We start from the raw sequence: 11581 nt of genomic DNA on the forward strand, positions 1-11581 counted from the left end.
TTATTATTATTATTATTATTATTATTATTATTATTATTATTATTTTATTATTTTTGCAAAGGAAACAAAATTGAAAAGGGTGGATTTTGTCTTTTAGCGACCGTCGCCAACGTCCAACACTTGACGGTGAGGACGAGGACGGGGTGGGGCGGGATGGTGTGCGGTCCGTTGCCAGGGCTGGACGGGTGGGGGACGATCCCCATACCGTCTAGCCTGAAATGTGGGGGTTTTTTTTTCTTTTTTGAGACAAACACAAACGCAAAGCATTAACACTAAGATTATTAACGTACGAACCATGTTACAGATACTTATCTTACAAGGAAGTCAACTTAACGAGTCATGAAGAGAAACGTACTAGAGCATGCATGCATACATACATATGATATTATCACCTACTAAAGTGAAACACACATACATAAACTCAGATGATTATCCATCAAATCTCACAGCTCGTAAGGAGGACGACTGCTCCTAGTTCCGATTCCACTTGCCTTCTCGAAAGCATCGGATGCCGACTTCCTGCGAAACCTGAATGATTCTCCTGACTCACCATTTTCTTAATTATGTTAGTTCTACTTTCATTTAGTTACGGTTTTATTCTTTTCCAAACACAAAGAATATAAATGGGTTCAAGTGCGTTTAGCCGTTTAGCTAAACAGGCTGTGTTTTGTGTCAGCTCGACGTGTTTTGCAGGGTTCATCCCGAAGATCCATATATTTTGTTTTTCAAATGTGTTCATATAACAAGTTTAAATATTTGGTCAATAGATTTGATAGTTCAAAGAGATTTTGGCATCTTTTAAACATAATCGTTTTTTTTTTTTAAAAAAAAAAAGTTAAACTTGGTTTTTGTGTTTGAGGCACCAACCCGTCTAAATGTTGTGACTAGATAAAAAACAGCCCCAAACAACCGCAACTCGTGTGTGTTCCAAATGGACCCACGGTTATGTTTTTTAGTCCATTTTATTTAATATTACAAGTAATATTTTAATTTTATTGTTTAGGGTTTATTTCCAACAAACAGACAAAAACCGTCCCCACTGCACAATGACCATATTACCCTCGCTTCAATAATTGTCGATCCTTCCAGATCATCATCACCACCACCCTTGGAATTCAGCCATTTGTCACTCATCTAAAGCAACTCGGCAAAAAATAATATTAAAAAAATAAAACTTACCGGAGAATGGAGAGACCGGAGTAGTAGATCCGGCGGGTGACGCCGGAGGCGTTTCGCTAAGACTCCTCTCCGGTTTGACGATCATAATACTTCGTGTTACTCTGGTTGCAGGATGCTCTGCTCCTCCCGTAGTCCCGCCCGTTTCAGATTCTGTTTCACAAAACAATTCTTTATATATGTTTTTAATTCTTTCAATTTTAAAAAACCCTAGCTAGCTTCAAGGATCTAACAACCTATTAAATCGATCGACACAACTGCTGTTCCTTGTCAATAACGATCATCAAAGTGTTTATAGCTTATTCGTTACACGGTCAAAAGTTCCAGTCCTATATCAGTGTAGTAGATTTAATTAAAAGCAGGTTTATCTCTAAACTAAACTTAAATTAAAGTGGTTTCTTACCCTTTTCTGAATTGAATGATCGAAAACTAAGATTCGGTTTTCGCAGCTTTCCGAGACCTTTATCTGGTGGAGGACCGGCGATGGTGTCGTCCCAGAGTTTGTTGAGTAAGCTCATGGCTCAGTAGTCAGTCAGTCAAGCGCACGATTACGAATAACAGACATCACTGACTTATTATTTATGGAAATATCGAGGTGAAAAAGATCATCCTGCAACTTGTTTCGAATGAGGGTCGTTGATCTTGGATCGGGGTAATTATGTGATGGATGGACGGCGGATCTTTTAGCACGTAGATAAGACCAATGGTGACGAAGCAAAAATTTAGATTAGGTTGTCACGTGTACTATGTGGGTCCCTTCACGTGATGGCTGCCTCGTTTCTCTAGAACTACGTTTTTTGAGTGACCCATACCTTAAAATACAACTATATCATTTTCTTTTTTGCCTATAAAAACATTGATGTTTAGGGAGAAGTAAATATGAAAATTAATTAGATAAGTGTTACGAAACAACGTCCTAATAGCAATATCTAATATGTAAAATATAATATAGAGAATATAGAGAGAATAAGAGGTATAAAAAATGAGAGAATTCTTATTCATTGAGTGTGTAATACCAAATACATAAAACCTCTATTTATAGAGGCTTAATATTAATACAAAGGTAATCAATAGATGGAGATTACGTATGTGGAGAGTCACCACATTATGATGCATTCATAACACTCCCCCTTGACTATCCACATGATGAAATATAATAGTCTACTATTCTTTTAATACGCTAGGTGATGTTGACTCGTTAAAAACCTTGCTAGGAAAACCCAGTGGGATAAAATCATAGCTAAGGAAAAAAGAGTGCAGCTCGTATTTTCTCCCCCTGATATTTTTGGATCAGGTGTGTTGCCTCATTAAAACCTTACTTAGAAAACCCAATGGGACAAAACTTAGTCAAGGGAAAAAGAGTGCAACTTGAATAAGTCTCCCCCTCATTTTAACATGTATCATTTAAGTGATGTGTGTCCATCTTCCTTGAAAGTCGAACAAAGCTTTTGTAGTCAATGATTTGTCGCTTGATCCCTTAACGAGCAATCCTTTATGTTGAGCAATGTTATGTTTTATTACATTCTTGCATCTACAAGGCTAACCAAACTTGTTTTGATGAGTTAGTAATATATAATCAAATATCGTTTATAATTGAAATATTTCTTTGAACTCATTCCAATGTCTCTTCGCTTGACAAAGATTATATCATGACAATAAACTCAAATGAAAGATATTATAACCATACATTACTAGCAAAACACATTAATGAACTTATGCATTTAACGATGATACTTTTAGAATGAGAATCTCTACTTTGGTAGGAGATGATAATAGCCATTTCTTATAACAGATGATTTAACAACCTTTAACATACTTTAAGGTTCAACTATGTCTATACTAAAATATTCAAACATAATCTTCTAGATGTACTTGAGTGATTAGTAAAATATAATTACATATATACTTGAACTGCAGTTCGAGTAATAATTAGACCGTGCCAAGGTCATTCAAAAATTCTCCCTCTAAAAGCTCGACAATTTCTCTCGGTGATGTCTAGACATCATTACTGTAAGTTGCGATTATAGTGAACTTTAAAAGTAGAATGTTCATAGAACATGGCTAATTTAATCAAACTTATATCCCTCTTTATGCGAATATCTCGAATTGTACAACACTCGACCCAACTATTTTAGCCCATACGTATTTTGTCAACTTCATATAGTACGTTTTTGAGGTTTTTATATCAATGCTTCTGGCATTATCAATCCATGAGGGAATTATGCCCATCTTATCCAAATATACATGTGTATTTACTCTTCATGAGTTTTGCTACATAAACGTACTCATATAACATATAGATATCTATATCATATTGATGTGCACAAAATGCAACATATAAATTACATCAATTATGGCTTAGAACTAACCCTTTTATAGTACTAATGTTGGAAAAAGTGTGCTTTTATCTTCCTTTTGTATTTTCAGGATTAAATGAGCTCAAAATAACAAAAGAAGCAAAAAGACAGCAAAATCTAACATAAATACAAGAAAAGGAACAAAAGTGATATGCCCGACCCCCCAACAGCATCCTCCCAAGCAAAACAAAGAAGACATAAGACTGAACACGCCCCGTGCTCAGCGAGCACGGGGCCGTGCCCAAGAAGTAGCAGAAAAGACAAACCTATAGAAGCTTCTACTGCCTACCACGGGGCCGTGCCCAGCGGACACGGGGGGGCGTGGTCAACTTGCTGCAGGCGCATTTATTGTAATTGCGAATTACAATTAATGAAGAGAGAGAGTGTCAGATGGACACGGGGCCGTGCCCAGCGGGCACGGGGCCGTGCCCAAGCTTCTGTTCAGCCTATAAATAGGAGTGTTTGGAGCTCTTGCAACTTATCCCTTGACACACCACCTCTCTCACACTTCACCCACCACCCACCACCATCACAACACCATCATCCACCACCATCATCCGTTGTCCATCATAGAGTGTGTGAGTCGTCTCGGGATCCAAGATTGATCGTAAGAGTTCTTGACAATCAAAGGCCTTGTTTGCCTAAGTCTTTTACATCACTTGGTGAAGACAAGTGTTTAGTGTAGTACTTTTTATTTTTAATCTTTTGCACTTTTTAATTGGTTTTGTATTAATGACTTTAATTACTAGTTTCTTATGTTGAAGGTGATTCTTCCTTATCGTTTGTCCGTGGTGTCTTGGCATTATTTTACTGTCTATATAAAATAAAAGATTTTCACCATTCATATCTCCACAGTCTATATGGAGGTATGTTGGCTACCTGGTCGGGGGTTAAGGGAACGGTTTGGTAAGAGTCTTGCCATTGTTCAGTGTGTAGATTCTGCAAAGGACCTGGGTCAAATTTAGTAGGACCTCCTTTAATACCCAAAGGTATTGGATGGTGGGGGTCCAAACTCTTTGATCCCCTCATAAGTTAAACTACTATTAAAACTTTAACCCAGCTACTTAGGACTGTATCCCTGCTGACTCAGACTACTTAGCTAAGGGTAACGTCGCCTTCAAAAGAGGGGCTTACCACATTATGCATTAATAACTTAATTAATTATCTTTCAATAATCCGACGCTTTAGGATTGTTTCCTTGCTGACTCAAACTACTGGGTTGAGGGTAACATCACCTTCAAAAGAGGGGCCTACTACAATAACTAAGATAATCTCTTAAACAAGTGCAAAAGTGCGAAAATAATCAAAGGTTATACTACACATGAGTCGGATCCAAGTGATTCATCTTGTCTATCTGTTTTATTTTTATTTTATTTTTCAGCATTTTAGTTAGTTTTATTTTCTTAGTTTAAAAATCGTTTTCTAACATTTTGATTTGATTAGACGTTGAGGATAAACCGGTACTAAAAGCTCTTGTGTCCTTGGACAACCTCGGTATCTTACCAACACTATACTACGTCCACGATGGGTGCACTTGCCCATATGTGTGTTTAGTGTTAGTAAATATCGTGTTTTATAAATTTAAAACTTGGCTAAAAAAGTGTAAAAAGGGCTTAAAATATATACCTAAAATATATCGCACTACACACGCATCAAGTTTTTGGCGTCGTTTCCGGGGACACAAGGATTTTAAGAAAGCTTAAAATCGATGGCCTAATCTGTTTTTCAAAACCTTTTTAAACCGCGTGCACATTTTTCTGCATTTTAGTTTAGTTTGCATTTACAGTAGCCTGAACACGGGGCCGTGTTCACCGAACACGGGGCCGTGCTGCATATTTTTCATCAAACGCCCAGATACAGAGTCTAAACACGGGGCCGTGTCCACTGAACACGGGGCCGTGTCCAGCCTCTGTTTCTGTCTTTATTTTCTGTTTTCTAGTCCTGAGACTCAGTTGTGGTCTGTTGAGTGATCCCCATGGATCAATACTCAGGAGGCTACAACTACACCTATGAGGAGGATGATTATATGAGAGACTATTGCACTAATTGTGGAAACCCGCACTCGGTACAATATTGTAACTTATTTCAGCCATCCAATTCATACAACTATTATGAGGAGCCCAGGTACGAGCCATCGACTTCATACACATCCTATGAAGACCAAAGGTATGAACCTTCTCCCTCATACTCATATTTTGATGAACCAAGGTATGAGCCTTCATACTCATACTTTGAGGAGTCAATGTATGAGCCACCACCTTCATACACTTATTATGAGGAACCATGGCGTGAACAACCCACCTCATATGAGTACTATGAAGAACAAAATTACGACCCTTATCCATCATATACTTACAATGAAGAACAATGGTGTGAACCATCTACTTCATATGGGTACTATGTGGAGCCAAGGATCGAACAACCGGATTCGAGCTTTGAGGATCCCAATCCTTTCTCTATCACCGAAGTGACCGATAGGATATTAGAACACATTAAAACTATCGAACGTTGCATAAAAGAATCTCGCGCAAGGGAAGAGGAGTCCCGCGCAAGAGAAGAATTAAATAAAGAAACGATAGTTGAAGAGTTAAAAATGGAAGAACAAAAAAGTGAAAAACCGACACATGATCTAAACAACGAAAAAGGTGAGGCCGCTAATGTTAAAATTCAAGAAGAGTCTAATTTTGAAGAAATTAATCTCTTGTCACCTTCTTTCGAAAATCATTGTTTAGTACCAACTCATGCTAAGTTTTTAAAAGAGTTAAACACTAATACTAAAATTGAAGAAATGGTAAGTGTTAAGTTAACTAATGATCAAACTTCGCTAATAAAAGAAGACCCTTTTGAAATAAACATTACACTGGTTCCATGTTTTTTTCAAAATTCATTTATTAGTAATGTCACCATTGATAAAGATCTTTGTGTTAACATAATGCCTAATTACATTTTCGAAAATTAAGTATTAGTGATTTTGCTCCACTTCAAATACCCATTTTTCTATCCAATCGGAAAGTAATAAAATCAATCGGTGTAGTTGAGGACATCTTGGTTCAAACAAATCAAATGGTTATTCCAACCGACTTTGTCATCCTCGATGACGCTCCTCTAGTGTTGGGAAGACCTTTTGTAAAAACTCATGAAGCTTTGAAAAACCGGAAGTTTAATAATCTACCTCTTCAATTAGGGGCATTCAAAAGGAGCATAGATCTTGAACGTTCAATGAAAAATCCTTTTGGCAATAATGATCCCCTAATTGAAGATGAAGATGAGCCACCCGATATAAGTGAAAAGATTGACCACTTTCTTGAAGAAGAGGTCGTCATAGAACAAACCTTTAAAGTTCTTGACCTAGATGAGCCCCAAAATAAGGAGTCTCCTAAAGACCCACCCCTTGAGCTCAAAGAACTCCCAAAAGGTTTGGAATATGATTTTCTAGACAAAGATGGTAATTCACCTGTAATTATTTCGTCTAAATTAAATAGTGTAGAAAAAGAAAAATTAATTAGACTTTTGAAAAAACATAAAAACGCGATCGCTTGGAAGCTTGTAGATATAAAAGGAATAAGCCCTTCCATGTGCACGCACACAATTCTGATGAACGATGACTACAAATCAGTAATACAACCACAAAGAAGAGTAAATCCAAATGTCCAAGAAGTGGTTAAAAATGAGGTCATCAAATTACTTGACGCAGGACTTATTTATCCTATCTCCGATAGTCCATGGGTAAGTCCCGTCCAAGTAGTCCCAAAGAAAGGAGGTATGACGGTAATAACTAATGAAAATAATGAATTAATACCAACGAGAACTGTCACAGGATGGAGAGTTTGTATAGACTATAGACGATTAAATGAAGCAACAAGGAAAGATCACTTTCCTTTGCCCTTCATTGATCAAATGTTAGAACGACTATCCGGTCATAAATTTTACTGTTTCTTAGATGGTTTTTCAGGTTACTTTCAAATTCAAATAGCACCTGAAGACCAAGAAAAGACAACTTTCACATGCCCCTACGGAACTTTTGCTTATCGACGCATGCCATTTGGTCTATGTAATGCACCTGCAACATTCCAACGTTGCATGGTGGCCATTTTCCATAAAATGATAGAAAAGACAATGGAAGTCTTCATGGACGACTTTTCTATCTTTGGAGATTCATACGACCAATGCCTCGATAACCTCGAACGAATGCTATCCCGATGTGAGGAATCTAACCTCGCCCTTAACTGGGAAAAATGCCATTACATGGTAACAGATGGAATAGTACTCGGTCACAAAATCTCGAGCGAAGGAATGGAAGTTGATCGAGCAAAAATAGACACAATTTCTCGATTACCTCCCCCCTCCTCCGTTAGAGCAATCAAAAGTTTCTTAGGGCATGCCGGATTTTATAGACGGTTTGTCAAAGACTTTTCAAAAATTTCAAGACCTCTAACAAAATTACTTGAAAAAGATGCGCCTTTCATTTTTGACAAGGATTGCAATCAAACATTTCTAACCCTCAAGGAAATGCTAGTCAATGCACCTATCATGATAGCGCCCGATTGGAAATTACCTTTCGAAATCATGTGTGATGCAAGTGACTTTGCCGTTGGAGCAGTCTTGGGACAAAGAAAAGAAAAGCATTTCCACCCAATTTATTATGCTAGTAAAACACTTAATGATGCACAAGAAAATTACACAACCACTGAAAAAGAATTACTAGCTGTGGTATTTGCTTTTGATAAATTTCGTTCTTACCTTGTTCTTTCTAAAGCTGTAGTTTATACAGATCATGCAGCCATCCGATACCTCTTCAAGAAACAAGACGCAAAACCCCGTTTGATCAGGTGGATTCTACTCCTCCAAGAATTTGATATTGAAATCAAAGACAAAAGGGGAGCATAAAATACTGCAGCAGATCATCTTTCACGCCTAGAAGACCCAGCTTTGGAGGCAACTAGGACGAGCAAATCAACGAAAAATTCCCAACAGAGTCCCTGGAAATGGTGGAATGTAGACAAGAACCATGGTATGCCGACTACGCTAACTACTTAGCTAGCGGTATAGTCACCAAAGGATGGCCACATCACCAAAGAAAGAAATTCTTTGCTGATGTAAAGCATTACTTTTGGGAAGACCCTTATCTTTTCAAAATGTGTGCCGACCAACTCATCCGAAGGTGTGTACATGGCAGCGAAGCACGAAGAATTCTCCGCCATTGTCATGAAGGTCCATATGGAGGACATCATGGTGCCGCCAGTACCGCACGAAAGGTATTTGATTCAGGATTTTATTGGCCGACCATTTACAAAGATGCGCAAAATCTTGTCAAGACATGTGATGCTTGCTAAAGATCAGGTAATATTTATTTCAAAAACGAAATGCCACAAAATGGCATTCTCGTTTGTGAAATTTTTGATGTGTGGGGACTCGATTTCATGGGACCTTTCCCGCCGTCAAAAGGAAACAAATATATACTTGTGGCAGTCGATTACTTGTCTAAATGGGCCGAGGCCGAGGCACTTCCAATAAACGATGGAAGACTAGTGGTAAGATTTCTGAAAAAATTATTCTCTCGTTTTGGAGCACCTAAAGCATTAATAAGTGATAGAGGTACCCATTTTTGCAATCATCAACTCGAAAAAATCTTAACAAGATATGGGGTCTATCACCGGGTCTCAACAGCTTATCACCCTCAAACAAACGGACAAGCCGAAGTGACTAATAGAGGTCTAAAACGAATAATTGAAAAAACCGTAGGTTTAAATAAAAAAGAATGGGCCGATAAATTAGATGATGCTTTATGGGCCTTTCGAACTGCTTATAAAACCACTATAGGCACAACCCCATATAAGCTCGTCTATGGAAAAAGTTGTCATTTGCCAGTAGAAATAGCTCACAAAGCCTACTGGGCAATAAAAAAAATGTGAACTTAGATTTAGAAATTGCAGGAAAAAATCGATTTTGCCAAATAAATGAATTAGACGAACTAAGGAATTATGCATACTCTAACTCGGAAATTTATAAGGAAAGAATGAAAAATTTACATGACAAATACATTAAACCTAATGAATTTCGAGTGGGAGATCTGGTTCTATTGTTTAATTCACGACTTCGATTATTTCCGGGTAAACTAAAATCTAGGTGGTCAGGACCTTTTTCCATCACCCATATTTTTCCTCACGGTGCAGTAGAAATTAAATCTCGGAATGGAATTCCATTCAAAGTCAATGGCCAACGGCTGAAACTCTATCGAGGATCCATTGAGGATGAAGAGGAAGAGATCTCGCTTCAAACGGTCGACGAGTAAAAGGCATCCACATCATACCTGGTATGTTACGAACAAGTGGGTAAACATCGAAATCGGTAATTCTTCTAACCAAGTTTTTGGGAAAACCGGGCACTCACACGAGCACTAAAAGAAATTTCAAAAACTTTGCTCGGCACGGGGCCGTGTCCGCTGGACACGGGGCCGTGTCCGCGCAACTGTCGGGATAAAACCCTCTTTTCACAACAGTTACACCATTCCACACGCCCCGTTTCCCCGAAAAACGCTCTGGTCCGGGCGATTTTCCGCAGATTTCCGACGCCTCCTCTCATTCTAACAACATCAAGGTATGATTCTATCATTATTAGTAGTTAGATTAGTTACTTGCATGTAGTTAAAACATCAAAAATTTGGGGAAAAATCTAGGGTTCTTGAAGTTCATCCAGATCAAACCTCAAATTTTTGCAATAATCTGTTAGCATTAGTTTAGATTAGTGTAATGGGAAGTAAATACACTTGTATTGTTGATAGATTTGCCCGATTTCTCACAAAAACCCCAAACCCTTGTTTTTGAACTGAAAAATATAAAATTGAAGGGGTAAACGGTTTGTTTTGGGAAAAACGGCACTTGGGGTTTCATTTTCGGGGGAAAACCGCACCTACTTGGCCAAAAATTTTCAGATTTTCGGGACCAGGACGAAAATGCAATATTTGAGTAACAGACGCCTGGACACGGGGTCGTGCCCGCTGAGCACGGCGCCGTGTCCAGCTCACTGTTTGCAGTTTCTTTCGAAAATCTCATTGTTTCGTGCTAACTTTTGGTGTATTCTTTCAGTTGTCGCAGAAGTTCACAAGATTCAACGCAAATGAGCTCGATGCTAGGGCTAGATATGACATACTTCAAACAAGACCTGAAGAATACCCAAGGCAAGCATGCACGGACCTCTTAGCCATGGTGAACCAACTTGACCGATTCAACAACCTCGTTACCGGACCACTAAAGGTTGCCCTAACCACTCGACTTTGATCGGTACACGAGTGCACTTTGGAGTTCTACAGTACCTTCACCTTCACTTCAAGGTGTAACCCGTTCAACAATGAGGGGGTTGCATTTCGGTGTGGTGGAACTAGGTACTCGATCTCTATGGCGTAATTTGGGGCAATAGTGGGGCTATATTCAGAAGAGGATTCGGGAAGTGAAGAAAACACCGGGGGAATGCGAGAGTTGGATGAGAATGAACGCCAAGCCGCATGGGCTCAGATTGGTGATGGGTTCTACAATTCGAGCAGCACTAAGAGTACTAAGCTGAGGGATCCGCTTTATCGCTACATTCATAGGCTCCTCACTTACTCTCTTAGTCAAATACATGACAACAGTGGCGTTGTTGGGTTGAGAGATTTGGTAGTCCTCCACTGCATTCACACCCGAAGACCCCTCGATGTTCCATTCCTCCTACTCCGGAACATGCATCTGAACCGGCTTGCTCATGCACCAACCCCTATCTTCTATGGGGGATGGGTGTACCGCATCTTCAAACACTTCACGCGCATACCTAGGTCTTTCAAAAGGAGCCCATGGTCAGGGCGGGTTGATGTGCACATCTGTCGCGCCATGAACCTAATCTATGAGGCGGAAGACAGGTCGGTAAGCTTTCAGAGGATGCAAGGCCATGCATGGAACCCGCAAGAGGCGCTAGTCCTTCACGCTCCACCTCCCCAATACCAGTACCAAACCCACGGTGAACCGGGCCAGTCCTCCTCACAAGGGGGTGGTTTTCCTAACTTTCAGAGTTTACAT

At 39.2% G+C, this 11581-nt stretch overlaps 1 protein-coding gene across 1 annotated transcript; it reads right to left on the reverse strand.

Moving 5' to 3' along the window:
* Positions 1-255: 255 nt before the first annotated feature.
* LOC110929539 (dormancy-associated protein homolog 3) lies at positions 256-1826 on the reverse strand. Its single transcript, XM_022172697.2, has 3 exons — positions 1580-1826; positions 1180-1329; positions 256-541 (listed from the first exon to the last, which is right to left on the reverse strand). The coding sequence occupies exons 1-3, from the start codon at positions 1692-1694 to the stop codon at positions 444-446; spliced, it is 363 nt and encodes a 120-aa protein (XP_022028389.1). The 5' UTR covers positions 1695-1826; the 3' UTR covers positions 256-443.
* Positions 1827-11581: the final 9755 nt, after the last annotated feature.

This window comes from Helianthus annuus, chromosome 3, assembly GCF_002127325.2.
Source record: "Helianthus annuus cultivar XRQ/B chromosome 3, HanXRQr2.0-SUNRISE, whole genome shotgun sequence".
Taxonomy (NCBI): Eukaryota; Viridiplantae; Streptophyta; class Magnoliopsida; order Asterales; family Asteraceae; genus Helianthus; species Helianthus annuus.